This window comes from Grampus griseus (genome assembly GCF_964374135.1).
Source record: "Grampus griseus genome assembly, chromosome: 4".
Taxonomy (NCBI): Eukaryota; Metazoa; Chordata; class Mammalia; order Artiodactyla; family Delphinidae; genus Grampus; species Grampus griseus.
This window is the reverse complement of record NC_138997.1, coordinates 21,065,941-21,085,704: the sequence shown is the minus strand read 5'-3', so window position 1 is coordinate 21,085,704 and position 19,764 is coordinate 21,065,941. Positions and strand designations below refer to the sequence as shown.

The window sequence follows — 19,764 nt, the reverse complement described above, 5'->3', positions numbered from 1 at the left end:
GTAAGGATAAGAAGTAGAAGAAAAAATGGATTTCCATGGTTTATTTAAATTTTAGAAGGCACGGTCATTGACATTTTCATAAAGCATAGAAATTTCTAACCAAATGTCCCTCTGTTTTTCCTTCTGTAAGTTAATACTACAGACTTCCATTTTTCTTCATTGGCTCTAATTTTCAACCCATTTAAACAGGGATTGTTAACTTAGAAGTTCGTGAATGAATGATCATTCATGAACGAAGGGGGATCCATGAATCACTTTAAATTATTCATACATTTTCTGTGTGTACATTTTCTGGGGAGAGAATATACAAAACTTTCATTTGATTCTCAAAGGGATCTGTAAATCCCCAAACAGAAAAAAGTCCTGTTTTAGTGCAATGCTTTCTTTACATGTTCTAATTTTCTACTTTATCTGGAGGCAGGCTCTAAAATGCCCTTAGTAGACTATTTATATTTCTTTTTTTTTGCATGATACTTAATACAATTCAGTATTATATTAGTATTTCAATAATCAAGCTACTTTTAAAATATTCAATCTATAACACAGAGAAACTTTTAATTTCCTTCCTGAACTTACCTAGGAAACTCCTATGTAAACAGTATCTAAGGAAAATAAGCACCTATGAAATAAGGAGACCTATTCCTTACAATAATCTGCACTGACTTACTTCCCTTCTTTCCTTCCTTCCTTCTCCTTTCTTCCTTCCTGCCTTCTCTCCCTTCCTACATATATTTTTGGCCTTAGCTTGTATATTTTACCTTTCTGCTTCTCTTTCCTCATTTATTCAGATTTTTCCAGTCTCTCTTCAATTCATGTTCTGTAAAATATCCTTTTTATTTTATGCCTGCCTGAGCATTCATTTACCTAAAACATTGTTATCTATCAAACTACCAGCTGTCCTTCAAAGCAACAAAATATTTCAAGAGATTTGATGACAAAGGCCAAGAAATTTTTAAAATTCATTACATAAAGGTATTCGAACAGCTTGCCTGCTTACTGACTGTATCTTTATTTTGATCCTGAAGAGTTATAGCTCCATACACAGGACAACAAACATAATTAGAGAGAAATTAGAGCTAATTTTATGTTTTCAAGCATCTCTAGTACATCAATGGCAATCAAATAATATATCTGAATCTTGGTCATTTTTCAAATTAGTACATACTAGCTCTAAATAGAGTAAAAATATCTGCAAATCATTTAAAGGTCTATCAGAACTCCTTACCACAGTCTTGAATCAAATTCTATTAAATTATTTAAATTTTAAGCTAAATTAAATTATCTTCTGGCAAATGCTGAAAAATCTTGATTTCTGAGGAAATGAACCAAAAGAAAGCTTACTCAGCAAAAGTTAAGAAAGGAAGCATCAGAAGAATGTGTGTGTCTAATTAAGTTTCAATTATCTGTGTAGTTTACAAGTACCAAGAAAAAAGATGGTCTTTAAATGCTAAAAACAAAACATCCATGTGTTCTGAACAATAATGAATTTTAAAATATTTCATAATTTTTCCAAGTGAAAACAAACTGCATTTATTCTAATTAAATTCCCCAAATGGAAGTTTCTGTTTATCAAAGTGGAAAATTGGCAATCTCATTTTCTGTAATTATTATTATTATTCAGACAACGGTGTTTTATCTTTGAAAAGTAGCTGCATGGAAAACTTTCATGCTCATACAATTTAGGTACTACAGAAAATGAAATACTTTTGTAACTGGAAAAAATTGTAGATATTGAAGCCCTACTGTTATCTTCTATTTTCCCCCCAAATGGCCTTATCCATATTGACCTAGATATCTTTTCTGAATATTAACATAAATTAGCTCAGTTTCAGGACTAATTTTTCATAGTAACAATTATCCAAACTTTCTTAATGGTTAGCGTTCCCATTCTAGGCATTTTACAGTCTATAAATCACAATTCAAGGACAGACCCAAACACTAGACTATCTTCATTTGCATATTCATATTCATATTAATCTTCCAGTTTACTTTCTAAAATAGTTTTGGCTATCAATTCTGATTTTAGTTACATATTTTGAGATTTCATACATGTGCCCAAGCATAAATATTAAAGAAGAAAAACAAGAGACAGTTCATATAGGCTCTGAAAAGTCAGGGATTTTAAATTACTTGTCACAGATGGCAAAGAAGTGTTTAGAGGCTTTATCATTATCTTATCTGGTTAAACCTCCTAAAATGAAGTCAGAGAGCCAAGAGAGAACAGGCAAGAGGATAAAGAGAGTAAGAAGAGAGTACACACAGTTCCTTAAAAGGTATCAGAAAGGCGGTCAGGAAGAGAAAGAAAGAGGCAAGTATTGGGAAGTAAAGAAATCACACACATGCACGCGTGTGCACGCGCGCGCGCACACACACACACACACACGGTATATGGCTTATGTATTCATATTGTTGCCAGCGCATTAGTAAATACCTTTAGCATAGCAGTTATTAAAATTCAGAGATAGTATAAAACTAGATGGATTCTCACTAAAATTTAACAAGATTAGAGATTACATGTAATTTCATTTAGAGAATTAAAGAGAGTTTATTTTCACTTACACAAGATTGATTAATCCAAGTATTCCCATGCCTCTGAAGTCTGTTTTGGGATCATCACCCTGGAAACCAATGTCAGCCCACTGCTTGGAGATTCTAGCCTTCAATTTTTTCGTGGGCATTAGAAGATTCCAAAGCTGTACAAACATGCTTCCATATTACAAATAATAGTGATGCTCGTAATTTACCAAGACATTTTTCTTCTCATAGCTGATATACTGGTAAGTCGAATGCTTTTAATTAAACAACTTTTGTAGACAAATCATAGGCTCAACAAAGACTATATTTAGAGAACTTTTCAATTAGCCTAAAAAATGTAGCATACTTATTCCAATTTAAAAGACATACAAAGAACAGTAGACTTTGAAAAGGTAACAAATACACAGAAATCGAAAACAATGAGATGTCTTTACTTACTAAGTAATACATATATACCAGAATTAGTAAACTGCTTCCTTGAGAAGAACACAGTGCCAGGCACTTGGCCCTTGCCTCAAACACTATATACTTAAGTAGGCTCTATTCTAATGGCGGGTGATTATCCTTAATCAGAAGGAAAATAAGTCTGAGATAGGGAGGGAATCATGGAGAAATAACACGGATAGTATTAAAACCTATATGATCATTATTTTACAAATTTTCATAGTTTTAAAAGAAAAAGAATATGACTTGGTTGTAAGTAAATATATTCCTTAAGATTGAGGATTTAAGAACAACTATCACATATTGGATAGCAACAAACCAATTAGTGCAAAATAAAGTTTAAAAAATGTAATCAGTCATTTTCTAAATTCAACACCACAAGTCATCAGACAAAAGAGACTTAACAAAGGTTGATAAGAAAGTTTGTGAAAATTTGCAAAACAGTAATACTTGCTTTTTTTTTTTTCCCCCACTTCACTACCATTTCAGGCACTGCTGAGTAAAGGACTCCTAATGAAAGGAGTATCCTGTTACCTAGAATGAAACGTGAAGACTTTGTGACCTTACTGTAAGACAGGGTCAGCACTCTGGCCCTGAAGCGAATCCCATCATTAGACTGGGTTTTATCTGGTCGCTTCTCTCATTTACTCACACATGCACCTGCTCACCTTAGCCTCTCTCCATGAGCTCAGCAAGGGTTTGATTATGCCAAGGATGAGGCCTCAGTGATGTGGTGAGAGACAAGGTAAGACCACTAAAACTTAAAATTCAGCATGCATAAATATCATCAAATTTCGGGGTTCCACCCCTGAAGATTCTGATTTCGTAGGCAAAGGTGGAACCTTGGATTCTCAATATTAAACACTGGTTAACTTTAGTGAAGGTGGCTCTTGGACTGTACTTAAAGAAACACAGATCTCCTGAGCCCCTTACCCTGCTGAGCATGTGTGAGGCTGGGTGATTCACTGCCAGCAACTGGCTCTTCACCTCTGAATGAGTTTCATGATGAATCACCAAGTTGAAAATTCCCTTGACTCAAATGCTAGGACTTGGGTCTTACCCCTTCTCTAAAGGGAAGGTATTGTGTAGAGAGGGTCTGAAGTTAAGGGAATAATGATGACGAGGAAGCTATAAAGAGGTCAACCCTTAGTGAGTGCCAGGCACTGTGCTAACACTTGAAACATAAAAATTCAACCCGCAGCAACAGTCCTTTGAGTGGTTTTATTATCCTCACTGACAAAATCAGGTTTTATTTTTAAAATTAGGTGAAGTGTATATTTATCTCCTCCTGAAAACAAGTTTTGTTGTTTTTAAACTTGTCTCTTACTGTTACTTGAATACTCTCAATGTCTGTTTCTTTCCACTGCACTTTTAGTTTATAACAGACTCCTAACACCAGGTGCCATGTGCTATTTTCCCTAACTATAACCATTTAAAAATATAATTAGAATAGGTGAAGTGGATGGGCAGCTGATTCAGCTCTATTTCAGAATTGATCTTTCTAAAGCAAATGACTTCATCTCCTCTAGGCCTTAGAACTAACCTCATCCCTACAATAAAGGTACTAGATCGGATGATCTGGAAAGCTTACTCCAGGCCTGATATTCTGGAATTTCAGCATCTCACTGGCCTCATGCATTTTTACTTCAGAAATAAGAAATAGGAAGGTCCTAAGTAAATTTCTTTACTCTCCTAATTTTTAAATCTATTGTGGCAATATTTGGCACATTTCATAAATCCCAAAAGATCTGACATAATAATCTGAAAAGGGACATCTATGTTCATAATTCAAGAGTAAGTTGAAAAAATGCCTAATTTATGTGAGGATTTATATAAAAAGTAGGGGGAAAAATGTGAAGCTTGTGGACTCATACTTCTCAGTTGAAAAGATCTCCCTTTATAAGTTTATAATTTATTTCAGAATTAAAAGCATTAAAATAAAATTTGAATCTATTTCATTGATGCCTATCAGGAAATTATAAAAATAGTTAACTAAAAATCTTTCACCAATATAATAAAATTCTCTGAGAGGCAAAGAAATCAGATGGCTGTGTAAGCCTCCAGATTCTCCACACAGGCCTTACTGGCTCAAGCCTGATTTATTTTCCAGTGTAACTCCAAATACAGAACACCAAAACTTACCTTGAGAAGCAGCTTTTCATGTTGCAGGTTATCAGAATCATATGGTTTTTTTCTCACACTTTCTACATCCAAATAGAGCTGTTTATAACCAGATATCTGTAGTAAGCATGCCTTCATACAGATTTTAAAACTGAAAATGATAAAAGTTATTATTTTAAAAAAAAACTTTTTATTTTGAAAAGTTATTATTATAAAAAAAATTTTTTATCACAATAAAGTAATGCCTTCCATAGCTTGTGGTTCATATGTCTATTTAGAAAGCATTCCCTAGCTTTTGGTTTAATACAAGAAGCATCGAGAGCCTCTGTAAACACAAAACATTGTACAAAGTATCATGCAAGATGTGACAGAACAGGGCCTACAAAGAGGGCAAGACAGGTAGGAAAGGCAAACTTCCAAAACTGCAAACTTTGTAAATCCTTGATTCGTTCACTTCTTTCCATGTTTTCTCTGGGCAATCTCATGTGTTCCCCAATCTTCATTGTGAGACACTACCAGCAGACCTAATTTTCCAAGGATACAGCAACACACAATGCCGTGACAGGTTCTCCCCGTGCTTCCAAACACAACAGCTCATCCTCCCTGAAGAAGCATGCTCTTTCTCAACTCTAAATCCATTAGTGGAATCACTAAGCACTAGTTCCCCAAGCTAGAACGCTCCAAGTTCTGACCTTCCTCTCCATCAACAATACATCAAAAGGTCCCTGAGCCCTTATCCTTTCTACCTCTGAAATGTCCCTCAAAGCCCTCATCATATATATCCATTTACCCTGGTGTATTTATGGCTTCATCATCTCTTGCCTGAATGACTCAGTTTTCTGACTGTTCTGTCTTTATTCCTTCTACCAGCCTCCCACTTCTTCAAGTTTACCCTTCATCTTCCTAAAATACATATCTGATAATGTAGCTTGTTTGCTTAAAAAAAAAAAAATCAGAGGACAATATCTAAATCTCTCGGTGTGGCATGTGAGCCTCCTTGCAATATATCTCTGATCTTACACTCCACTCACTTCTCCAACCTCTGCTCTGCGCCTCAACGCTCCGGCTATAGAGGACTCCCTGTCATTCCCAGATACTCAAGGACTCTGTGTCTTGTTGGCACCTTCCTCTGCACGGAATGTCCTCCCCTACCCATTCAACAAGGTCCAGCTCAAACGTTACCTCTTCTGTGGACTTATCGTCACAGTTCTCTCCTGTACCCTCCCCTGCTTCAGCCCAAATAAATTACTCCTTCCTCAATATTTACAAAGAAAATATCAAATGAAGAAAAGCTTGCTAAATATTTACTATCTCAATATACTTGTGCTGGGAACACAGAAATGTAATAAGTCAAGTCCTCTTATGGAACTCAGAATTTATTTGGGGAAGAACAAGAGCAAATCAATGACTACAGTACAATGGGTTAAATGTATGATAGAGGACCTTCCTGGAGGAGGACAGAAGAACTGAATTTTGAAGGACAAGAAGGACACAGGAGTCATTATTTAAATTTGGGAAAGTAATGGTAAGTTACCTTAGAGAAGGCAGATGATAAACTGGCAATAGTACTGGACTGGGAACCCAGAGATATAGGTTTTAGTCCTGCTTCCATCACTCACCTCTCTGGACCTCACTTCCTCATCTAGTGAAGTGAAAGGGTTGAATTAGATGATCTCCACAAACCCTTCAGCTCTAACGTTTCACAACTGTGTGAGATCTGCAGCCTCACAGGATGTAAGCATACGATAAATGAGAACACCGTAAAAACACATACCTGGCATCCTTCTCGGGGTTAATATTCTTTTCCTTCATTATGTCTACTACACATCTGTCCACTTCACTCTGAACAACAAGTGTCGCTTTCTGTAAGACCTATTTGTGTGAAACAAAGCTGAATGAGAAAAATCCCCTATTGCTGAAAAAGAACAGTATGTTTTGAGGTATTTAGTCAGCTTCATAATGCGTGTATTAAGATGCAAAACCAAATGAAACCGAATTTGTTTCAAATTTTCAGTAGGACTAAAATCATACATACATAAAATAGAAGAAAAGCAGCATGATGTATTAGATGACGTCTTCCTTAACTGAGAATCAAGAGGTTCTAAGCCAATGAGTTCTTAGCAAATAAGCTCCCACCATAGTATGCTTATGAAGCAAATACTTTTTATAAAATTCTAAAATTACATAATAAAAATATATGTACAAAATTTTAATGCAGAAGGAAAAAAGTTTAAATTTTAAATGCAGAAGAGCAAAAAGAAGAAAAGTCAAATAATCTTGTCAATCCTACCACCAGAGATAGCCACTGGTAACAGATTAGCAGATATCCTTCCAGTCTTTTTTCTACGCATATAAAACAGATTTCTTAAATAATATGTCTTATAAATGTCCACTGGATCCTTCCTCTCAAGAAATAAGCAAGTTCAGGCCTTCTTTACCCTTAGAAGGTTACTTTAACTCTTATCCCTCTTTAAGCTACTATCAAAATTCCATCTGATATTCCTTATACTCCAGACAAAATAATCTAATCATACTTGGAGTTATGCTTCTGCATATCCTGGGCCTTTCTTCTGGAATGATCCTTTTTCCCAGTCTCTAGACATATCAATTCTTCCCATTGCTAAGCTAGCTCACATACCAGATCCAGGAAGCCTTCCCTGATTCTATTCAAGCGGAAGTAACCTCTCCTCTCTTGGAATCCGCATAATAATGTACCTGTAACCTTTCTAAGACTCTTATCACTTTCTATAGTATAGTTATTTTTATATATTAAGTGGAAAATTCTCTGAGGACAGAGACTGTATCTAACTCATTTTTTCATATCCTGTATAGAAGAGATAACAGACATATAATTATCGAACGGAGATATTTGACAGATGAAAACCTTAAGAAAGGCAACTGTTTCAGTAAAAGTCATGTACAGCTATTCCATTACTTTTCTTTAAATTGAGGTTAATTTAAATACAATGAAAGGAGTGGATGTTACATATTCAGTTTGACCAGTTTTGACAAATGCATATACCCAAATAATCCACATCCCTATCAAAATATAGAACATTTCCATCACTGCAGAAAGTTCCCTCATGCCCCTTCCCAATCAATCCCTCCCCCAACAAGCACCCACTGTTCTGCTTTCTATCACCATAACTTTGTGGTGTGCATATAAATGGAATCATAAAGTATGTACTCTTCTGTCTGCCTTCTTTTGCTCAGTAACGTTTCTAGAATTCATCCACATTCTTGCTTTCGTCAGTAATTTGTTCCTTCCAATTGTTGAGTAGTATTCCATTGTATGAATACACCTCAATTTGCTTACTTATTCTCCCGGTGATGGGTATTTCCATTGCTTCCAATTTTAGACTACTATGAATAATATTTTTTATCTTTGTGAAGTGACTATTCGAGGCTCTTGTCCTTTAAAAATTGTGTTGTCTTTTTATTACTGAGTTCTAAAAGTTCTTTACGAGATATAAGTCCCTAATCAGATATATGTGCTGCAAATATTCTGTCTTGCCAATTCATTTCTTAAAGGTGTCTCTGATAAGTAGTTTTTATTTTGATGCAGTCTAATTTTTCTATTTTTTATTTAAATGGTAACGCTGTGTCCTCTCTAAAAGACATTTTTGCTTAACCCATGGTAGAAGATGTATATTCTCCTATGCTTTCTTTTTTTTTTTTTTTTTCCGGTACGCGGGCCTCTCACTGTTGTGGCCTCTCCCGGTGCGGAGCACAGGCTCCGGAAGCGCAGGCTCAGCGGCCATGGCTCACGGGCCCAGCCGCTCCGCGGCATGTGGGATCTTCCCAGACCGGAGCACGAATCCGTGTCCCCTGCATCGGCAGGCGGACTCTCAACCACTGCGCCACCAGGGAAGCCCTCTCCTATGCTTTCTTTGAGAAGCCTTAACGTTTTGGTTTAAACATAGCTCTAAAGTCCATATCAAATTAATTTTCACATGTAGAGGGAGATAGGAGCCTCCCCTCCCCCAATTTGGATATCCAGTTGTTCCAGCACTATTTATTGGTTTTCCAATACTTTCCTGTCCTCATTGAATTGCTTTAGCATCCTTGTTAAAAAATTATGTATGGTCTATTTCTGTTCTCTCATCTGTTATATTTATCTATTTGCCTAGAAAGTCTTTAAGTCAGTATAAATCTTCTAACTTGGTTCTTTTAGAAGATTATCTGGGCTATACTAGTTTCCTTAAAATTCTGTATAAACTTTAAATGAACTTGCCACTCCCTTCACAAATAGCTTGCTGAGGGCTTCCCTGGTGGCGCTGTGGTTGCGAGTCCGCCTGCCGATGCAGGGGACGTGGGTTCGTGCCCCGGTCCGGGAGGATCCCACATGCCGCGGAGCTGCTGGGCCCGTGAGCCACGGCCGCTGAGCCTGCACGTCCGGAACCTGTGCTCCGCAACGGAAGAGGCCACAACAGTGAGAGGCCCACATACCGCAAAAAAAAAAAAAAAAAAAAAATGCTTGCTGGGATTCTGATTGGAATTGCATTGAATCCATAGGTCGGTTTGGGGATCAGCATCTTAAGAATACTGACTCTTCCAATTGATGAACACAGTATATCTTTCCATTTTAAGTTTTCTCAGGAAAAGGAGTCGTAATGCGGACGTGTTGCATAGCTTTCGTTATATTTATCCCCTGAGTATTTTACGTTTCTGGATGCTACTGTAAGTGGAACTGTTCTTTTTTTGTTTTCCAAAAGTTTGCTCTTAACATACGGGGACATACTGTGTCCTACGACATTGCTAAATTCATTTATCAATAATGCTGGTTAATTTTATAGATTTCTTAGGATTTTCTATACTCACAAACTATGTCATCTGTTAATAAAGACAGTTTCTTTTCAATCATTATGTCTTAGATTTCTTTTCCTTCCCTTACTACACTGCCTAGGACCTTCAGCACAATGCCGAACAAAAGGAGAGTAAACATCCTTGCCTTGTTCCCAACTGAGTGTGGAGAGCATTCAATAATTCAGTGTTGTATACCTATCATGCTAGCTGCAGGGTTTTCATAGATGGCCTTTAATAGGAGGAGGAAGTTCCTTTTACTCCTAGTTAGTTGAGTGTTTCTGACCATGAATGGGTATTGAGCTCTGCCAAAACAGTTTTACAGTATCTACTCAAATGATCTTCTTTTTCTAATTTACTTTGTTAATGTGGTAAGTTACATTCATTGATTTTGAAAATGTAGTCATGACATATTCTTTTTATATATTACTGGGATCAATTTGCTAATGAAGAATTTTTGTATCTATATTCAGGAAGGATATTGGTTTGTAATTTTCATTTATACAGTGTCCTTGTCTGGTTTTAATATCAGGATTATACTGGCCTCATAAAATGTGTTTCTTTCTACTTGACTTTCTAGGAGCTTATGTAATAGCAGTATTATTTTTTCTTCTTAAACGTTTGGTAAGAGTTCACTAGTGAAGCTAATACTGGAAGATTTTTTTGTGCAAAATGTTTAAATTACAGATTCCATTTATTAGGTATATGGCTATTTCAATTGTTTTATTTCTTTGTGTTAGTTTTGCTAAACTGTGTTTTTCAAGCACTTTGTCTCTTTCATCTAAGCTATAGACTTCACTGGCATCAAGTTGTCCATAGCATCTCCTTATACTTTAGTGACTACGGGCTGTGGTGATGCCCCCTCTACCATTCCTGATATGGGCAATTTGGGCTTTCTCTCTTTCTTGATCAGTGTTCCTAGAGGGCTATTAATATGACTAATTTTTTCAAAGAATCAACTTTTGAGCTTGGTGGTATTTCCTATTTTTATCTGTTTACTATTTTGTTAATTGTTTCTTATTTTCATTATATCCTTTCTTTTATTTATTTTGGGTTTAATTTTTTCTCTTCTAGTTTCTTAAGGTGTAAGCATAGCTCACTGATTTCAGGCCTTTAAAAACTGCTTTGGGTGTACTCCACAAATTCTGATATGTTGTGTTTTCATTACCATTCACTTCAATTCTCTTTCTAAATTTCCCTTGTGAGTACTTCTGTGATCCATGGGTTACTCAGATTCTTAATTTCCAGATATTTGGGAATTTTCTAGATGTTATACTTATTTCTTTTTTTTTAAAATTAATTTATTTTATTAATTTATTTTTTTGGCTGCTTTGGGTCTTCGTTGCTGCGCGCGGGCTTTCTCTAGTTGTGGCAAGTGGGGGCTACTCTTCGTTGTGGTGCATGGGCTTCTCATTGCAGTGGCTTCTCTTGTTGTAGAGCACAGACTCTAGGCACGTGGGCTCCAGTAGTTGTGGCACGTGGGCTCCAGTAGTTGTGGCAAGTGGGCTCAGTAGTTGTGGCTTGCGGGCTCTAGAGCACAGGCTCAGTAATTGTGGCACATGGGCTTAGCTGCTCTGTGGCATGTGAGATCTTCCCAGACCAGAGACCGAACCTGTGTCCCCTGCATTGGCAGTTGGATTCTTAACCACTGCACCACCAGGGAAGTCCTCTTATTTCTAACTTAATGCTGTTGGAGACAGAAAACATACTCTGTATGCATTCAGCCCTCTGAAACTTACTGAGACCTAAAAGACCCAGTATATGATATATCTATATGACTGTTCCATGTGTACTTGGGAATATGTATTTTGCATTTGTTGAGTGTAGCACTCTATAAATGTCAATTAGGTCAAGATGGTTAATCGTATTGTTCAAATTGTATAGAGCCTTCCAATTTTTTTTTCTTGTTGTACTATCATTTATTGAGAGAATGCAGTAAAGTTTCCAGCTACAATTGTGGGTTCATACATTTCTCCGTCTAGCTGTGTCTATTTTGGCTTCAAGTATTTGGCAGCTTTGTTAATAAGTGTATACACATTTAATACTGTTATGTTTTCTTGATAAATTAGCCGTTTTATCATTACCAAAAAAAAAAAGATTTAGTCTCCAGTAACACTCCAGGTTTATATTTTCTAAAAGAAAGCTACAAAAGCTTTTTTATGCTTATTGTTTGCACGGTATACGCTTTTACTTTCTATTTGTTTGTGACTTTATGTTTCGAGTATGCTTCTTGAAATAACATTCAGTTAGTTGGGTCTTGCTTTTTTATCCATCTGTCAATCTCTGTCTTATTCTCTAAACTTTTGGTAGATCTTTGGTTCCTAATCAAAAACAAAATAACAGCTGGATGGAGGAGAAATATAACCCATTACATTTTCTAAGTTCTCATGTATCACAACATTGTCTAAGTTCTCATGGAGCTCATGAAGGTATATTCAATACTGGAATATACAGGACTTAAAGAATTTCTTAGGTCAGCAATTCTAAAACTTTCTCTTTTAACCTAAAACTACGTAAGTATACAAAGACCCTTTTCCCAATGATGTTTACTTTAGAGCTAAAGAAAAAGTAGGTGATAATAAACAAGAAAGCAACATATACAAATCACTTATCATACATTTTGTAAGAAAATAATATATGCTTATGCATATGATTTTATTACAAAATAACATTCAATAAACATAAAAGTAATCTAGTCTTTTTTTATTACACCTACCTTGATGGTAAGTTATAAATTATATGACTAGCCAAATTATATTTATAGCCAACAAACATCAACAGTGAGTTTCACCATGCAAGCAAATCTGGGGAAATTATATATACATTTGTGTTAGTGTAACCACAGAGTGTGAATGTTTCATTTTTGAACCACAATGCTTATGTGGTTATATACTTAAAGTCTAATTTTGGGAAATTAGAGACCAAAAAATATGCAAATGTGCATTACTATACCATCAATGCACAGACAAGTAAACTGATGCTATAAAACTAATTTATCATTCAATAGCTAGAATGTTATCACTACTATTTAAGAGCTAAGACAGCAGCTCTAACCAAACAACAGCCAATCAAAAACATGACTAGACTGACAAAGTGTTCTTTCCCTAAATTTCAAATTTTTCAAATACCCATATATGCATAAGTACAGTGGAGCTCTGCAACATTACCTTACATTGAATAGCAGCCAGACCTCTTAGCAGAATACTGAAATAGACTCCTCAAGTTCTAAAAAGGTTTTCATTTTCATTTATAAATCCCAAAGTTTTAGTAATCCTTAATATATAATTGATAAGTGGTTGGTCCTAATGTAAAATACAAGCAAATGAGACTCAATTTTTAACAATCAAGGAAAGAATTTCCACTACAGAACAATTCACAACCCAATAGGACCACACTATCACTGCTTTAGGGAACTGGCCTTAATAGATTAAAATCACTTTTATTCACAGCAATCATTGGTAATGTTAAGTATTTAAATAACTAAGAGGTTTTCATGCATATCTTAAACTTCTAAAAATTTGTAGTGTATGTTGGTTTAATCCCATCATCACTAAAATAATATTAGTGATACCTATCAGGTACTGGGTATTCTCTTAGGCTGCTTTCATTATAATATTTCTAATCCTGAAACAACCATGTAGATATTAATACCTCCTTTGACAATGAGAAAATGAGTAACTTGCACAAACAACTAGAAAGTGATACAATCAGAATCTGAACTCAGATTTTTTTCATAGGAATATAAAAGTAGAGCGGGTTAATAGAAATATCACAAAATCAGAATTCAATTTTACTCTACAAAGTAAATGAAATATACAAATGAGACACAATACACACCATAAATTGTATATTTAAACTGATGAGACTTCCTCCATTAGCTTATTGACAAGTTTACCTTAGATTTAAAACCGCAAGAAAGCAAAGCTCCTGTGATTTAATTCCGTAAGTATTTAACTACCCATTTGTTGACTATTCCTTTTTAGTATGCCCTCCAAAACACAATTAGCAATTTATATTTTTAGATAATAAATTCATAAGAATACAATTTTTTTTTTTTTTTTCTTTTTGCGGTACGCGGGCCTCTCACTGCCGCGGCCTCTCCCGCTGCGAAGCACAGGCTCCGGACGCACAGGCCCAGCGGCCATGGCTCACGGGCCCAGCAGCTCCACGGCATGTGGGATCCTCCCAGCCAGGGGCATGAACCCGCGTCCCCTGCATCGGCAGGCGGACTCTCAACCACTGCGCCACCAGGGAAGCCCAAGAATACAATTTTAATGTTTACTTTTCAAGTGAACTTTAATTGCCAGTAAATGAGATAAAAGATAATGAACATTTTATTTTCTTTAACTTGTAACCACTACCTTAAAGCCTCCAAACACTTCAGCCCACATTTACCTCTTCCGTCTCTAAATGCCTGATTTTAATTACATTAGATTTCAGTCTTTTTTTTTTTTTTATATATACCAAAGACCCTGGTGGAATATTGAACATACGGCAATCATTCAAATCTTCGCTCAAGGATTTGACCAAGGCACTAGAGTTCTTAAAAAGTATCATCTTGTGTGCAGTCCTACTTAAGTTTGGGGTAATTTTACCACATATAAAATCCCATAAGTAAATTTTACGACCAAAAATGTCATTACAATCAATTTTGGTAATGATGGTTACACAGACAGATGTGAAAGTGAGTTCCCAGTTCCAGAAACCCTCCAGAGTTTCATCTACAATTTATGATATTGTTACTTTGTGAAATTGCATCCGAAGTTTCAATTAATGGAACTATACGGGTGGATAGGTATAAACAAATTTTTAGAATGAGCAACTTGTTAACTTTCTAGATCCCTACAGTCTCATTTTAAAAAAAAGAATATTAATCACTTTATAGGATTCTAAACAAAGGGGTAGGACTCTAGACTCTTCTCCCCTCCCCGGTATTCATTCACATATATGAGTTATTCCCAAATTGACCACTCATAAATAAAAGACTAACTAAATCAGTAAAGCACCTATTTTATAGGTCACTCTCCAAAACTTAACAGATATGCTTGTAATATTCAGCAGTGTCCATTTTCTTTCCAGCATGAATCAGTAACTCATATTAATATCACTAGACAGTAGCAAATCAACAATTTTTGACCCTATATTCTCGATCCACATTGTACATCATGACCAAATACAAACATATATACGGATATCTAAAACAGAGATAGATGCACACACAGATAACTAAAATTAAATTTTCATGAAACCATATTTAACCTTACTACGACCGCCGTTTTCTAATTATTTTCTATTCCATTCCTTTTGTTGTTGTTGTTTAATGCTGGCTGTGATCTACCATGGGATTTCAAACAATGGTCTACATGTTCCATACTCTAACTTTGCCACACCAAATAATCTATATATAGAGAAAAAATATTGCGAAACACTATAGGGAAGCATGTGGTGGACTGAATTATTGGTCCCTGTTTTTCACTCCTGTGTAATTGAATTATATACCCACATGCTTAACATGGCCTCATGGTGGGCATAATGTATTTTTCCACCCCTTGACTTGGGCTTGGCCATGTAACTTACTTTAGGGATATTAATGGACATGACAAAAGAAAACTTAAAATATGCCTCTGTGGCTGGACGTTCAACGATCAACTGTGAGAAGAATATTTCCCAGGTACCTTTTCAACCTAGGTCCCACAATGAGACAACTGCAACAGACCTGAACTTGGCACCAGCTTGAAGAAGAGCTTCCCCAGTTGGCCCACAGACACATGAGCAAGAAATAAATAATGCATTTATTTATAATGCATTTATATAATAAACCTATGCCCTGAGATTTTATAAGTTTGTTACACAGCAGCAACTGACTAATAAACATTATGAGGTATGACTTATTTTGGATCAAAAGGTACATGACCCAGGATTTTCTATAACTATCCAAACCTATCTTAAGGACACAGTCTATTAGAAAGTTTTCCCCCTAAGACCCTGCTTTCCCAAAAGCTAAGAAGTTTTGAGGTAAAATAAAGCAAAACCTCAGAACAGAAAAAATTATTCAAATACCTTCTTTGTGCATGAGTAGTGCACACAAACACATACACACACAGAAAAAAAAGGTTTTAAAAAATAGAATATTTCTTCTAAGATGGGAAAATTTCACTCAATACTCTTTACAGCAAAGACTCTTCTAGTAGGACATTAAAAATAATTCACTCTAAAATTGAGACATTCTTTTAAAGAAAAAGTATCTCCAAGTTAAGTTGTCTAGAATAATCACCTTGATATGATCCTACCTTATTCTTGGAGTATGTCAAGGAATTTTCTGAAATGAAAAAAAAAAAAAAGAATATTATTACTTAAATGCTGTTTGTGAATTACTCCACAAACAAATAGTATAAATATCAAGCCAGTAATAAATTACTTTAATAGTTCCAGAAGATATAATTTCTACATGAATAACATAGCAAACATTAAAAAATTTTATCCTTACAGTATGATTCCAAAATTCTCAACCCAACACACATACCAGAGCCAAAGAGGTAAGACCAACCTAATTTCCCCAGAATCATCTGTTTCTGTGCGGGCCCGCAAGTGTCTACTAACTGCTGCAAATTCATCCACGGCTACCTCAGAATAGCCTGGGTTCCAGAAACTCATCTTAAGAATACAGTGAGAGTGCTCTATCCTACCTTTTCATGTGTTAGCCTTATGAAGTAAGCGTTTATATTTGAAGAGCTAGCAAACAAAACATACAACAAAGGGGCAAAAAGGAAGACTTTAGATTATCTGGACAACCATTCTCTAACCAGACAAAAAGCAAAACAGCTTTTTCGTTCTTGCCTTCTGCTTCAAGAATCACAAGAACATTTTTTACTGGTCTGTTTACAAATTTTTCTGGCAAATAGTAAACAGTCTCCTTTTCTCAGCAATTTGAAAAATTCAAGAAAAATGTTCTTGCTGCAAAATAAAGTCTTAAAGTGTTCTTCCGCCATAATATAAAAAACCAATCAATACTACTAAGAGTTCTTATCAAGAGGTACTTTGCTCTTCTCAGAGCAGTCAAAAGGGCAAATCAAAAGAGCAGGCAATAATTTAAGTCAGCTACAAAGTTGTGAAAAATCTAGGGAGGTAATTAAACTTCAATCATCTAGCAGCCCTGAGGCTCACTCTCTCCTTACTCTGCCATTCTTCCCCTGTTATCTTGGCTACCAACACGCACTCCTCAAATCTTACAGGGGTGGATTTCTTAGTTGAAGCACACTTGTTCAACACAAAAGAGGCTTAAGTCACGATTTTCCATCTGACACAGTGAACATGAACGGCAGCCCATCCCTGGTCTGCCTCACTCTGGCCAAAGAGAAATGACCTCGATGATATTTCTCACTCATCTGTGTTCTAATTTAAAGCCATATTTTCAAGTAAGTATTGAAAGCTGATCAATTTTAGAAGGTACTAGAGCAGCACTGTTCAACAGAAATATAATGCAAGCCCAAATGTGAACCACATATGTACCTTAACGTTTTCTAGTAGCCATATTAGAGTAAAAGAAACAGATAAAAGTAATGTTAATATATTTTAACCCAATAGATCCAAAATATTATCATTTCAACATACAATGAATATAAACAATTATTAATGAGATACCTTTACATTCATATAAAGCCTTTGAAATCCAGAGTATATTTTCTAGTTCTGCACATTTAATTCAGACTAATCATATTTCAAGTGTCCAATAGCCACATGTGGCTACTGGCTACAGTATGGAACAGTGCAGATTTTTAGTCTACTAATCTTTCCTAGGGATCACCAGATACCTGTTATTATTCTTTCATGAACTGCATAAGAGATTAAAAGATTGAAGGATGCTGAATATAAAAATGGATCTCCTTCACTGAAGTGAAAATTTCAAAGGGCTTATAGAAGTATAGAGATTTTTCTCTAGAAAGTAGGCTGCAACCATAATCTAAGGTAAAACTGATGAATTTCAGGAACCAGAGAAGGTAATTCTTTGCACAGATGCAGAACTAAATAATAGTTTCTTTTTCTATAGAATCAGTTTTAGCGCTGGAAGGATTCAAAGTGAGATTTCAAAGATCATGAAACTGAGATTAAGTGACTTGATCGTGATACACAAGCGCTATTGTCACTATCAGTACTGAGAAAAATATTCATTCAGAGTTAAATTTTTATTCGTTTTTAATTATCCTTTTTCGAAAAACATTACCTATCCTGTGTGTCCTTTGTGCACCTACATAGGTATCAAAAATTCGCTGCAATTCACATTTTCCAGTCATCTGTCGTAAGAGCCATTTCATCCAAAATCGAAAGAAGTGCCCATAGAAGAACTCCCACAAAGAAATAAACATTTTTTCCTGGAGAAGGAAATATATGACAGGTTTAACGACCTTAAATTGGATTTAGAAAAAGAGAAAAAATTAGTGTATTCAACTCATCAAATCCCAAATTATATTAATAGATATAATGTTGTTCCATTGTGTCTATTTTGTAGTAGTGTTTGGGCATCTAAGAAAACAATGCCAGGTGTAATATATACCATTTAGATTAATTAAATGATGCTGGCCAAATGGTTAATTTATCATTTTAAACAATTAACTGTAAAAATCAAACTACTTACTTAGATTCAAGCTCTCAGTTCACTATTTAATTTCTTATTCTTTGAGAACAGGGCTCAACAGTTCAACAACAAAAGGACCCCACCTAAAGCAACAATTAAATCAAATATACCATATATCAGAATTGTTTGTATAAAGAATAAGTCTTCTTAACCCCTGTGGATAATCCCAGTTACAGCTGTCCCACAGTCAGGTGATGGCAGCAAATAAAAACACTACATACGGCTTACAAATGAAGTACACAAACTGAACACGGAATAGATCACACCCTGGCTAATTGTTGATTTTCCATTCAACAGGTGAACGGCAGAAATACTAAGAAGGGTAATAGACTACACCCTCGATAAAACTGAATCTTTATGCCGTAAGAAAAATCTTCGGCTCCTAAATGAAGCGGGGTCGGGGAAATGAAAGTCAGGAGGAGTTACTTAAAAACAAAAATGCTCATCTCTTTCCTGCCTTAAACATTCCCACAGATAGATCATCTCCCGAGGGACTGTCAAATTCGAGATCCCCGCAGATTAGTGCAGAATCAGTGCACAGAGACTGGCTCAACTGTGATTTTAAAATGAATCCATCTGGTCCGCGCTCATCAGGACAAAAGAAGCCTAACTGCAAAGCAGAGGGAACGCCTGCCTCACGGCGCCTGAGCTCCCCAGCCCTCTGGGAGCCGCTGCGCCGCCGAGCCCCCCTCCCGGAGCCTGGCCGAGCCCAGCTCGCGCCCTGCCCGCGAGTGGGAGGGAACCGCTCGCACAAAGCCCCGCCGGCCCGGTAGCCCCGCGGGACTTTCCGTAGGACACCGCGGGGCTCGCGCGCCTTCAGCGCAGCCGCACCCAAGCTGCACCGGGCGAGAGGAAAAGAAACAGCAGCCACCTCACGGGAACAGGAAGAACTAGGAGGAGCTGGAGCTGCCTCGGTTTCCCCGACTGCAAACTGCCGGCAACGGAAACGACGCTACTCGCGGTACGCTCCCTGCAAGCACCGCGACCCGGAAGTCGGGGAGCGAAGCGGCGGGAACGCCTTCCCCGGCACACTGCCCGGCCCCGCCCCGCCGCCCTCGCCGATTGGCCCGAGCTCCACCAATCGCTATCTCTGAAAGGATGTCGAGCTGGGCTGCCCCGCCGCGCGTGCTCGGATTCTAGGGACGCCCGACGGTTTCCCTGGCAACCACTACCTTGAGGCACGGCCCGCGCCAAAGATCGGTCTTCGGCAGAGCGGCTCCGTAGATTTT

The 19,764-nt window shown here is 36.7% G+C and overlaps 1 protein-coding gene across 1 annotated transcript in view; it reads right to left on the bottom strand.

Annotated features, from left to right (window-relative positions):
• The window catches only part of ELMOD2 (ELMO domain containing 2), a 29,057-nt gene extending 9,527 nt beyond the window's left edge, over positions 1-19,530 (bottom strand). The window contains exons 1-7 of the mRNA XM_082652944.1: positions 19,407-19,530; positions 18,536-18,618; positions 18,125-18,272; positions 16,194-16,222; positions 6,875-6,972; positions 5,122-5,251; positions 2,560-2,693 (exon numbers count right to left, since the gene is read on the bottom strand). Of these exons, the coding sequence (XP_082509070.1) occupies positions 2,560-2,693; positions 5,122-5,251; positions 6,875-6,972; positions 16,194-16,222; positions 18,125-18,266 (533 nt within the window). The 5' untranslated portion in view covers positions 18,267-18,272; positions 18,536-18,618; positions 19,407-19,530. The remainder of the gene's footprint in view (positions 1-2,559; positions 2,694-5,121; positions 5,252-6,874; positions 6,973-16,193; positions 16,223-18,124; positions 18,273-18,535; positions 18,619-19,406) is intronic.
• Between the last annotated feature and the right edge of the window lie 234 nt (positions 19,531-19,764).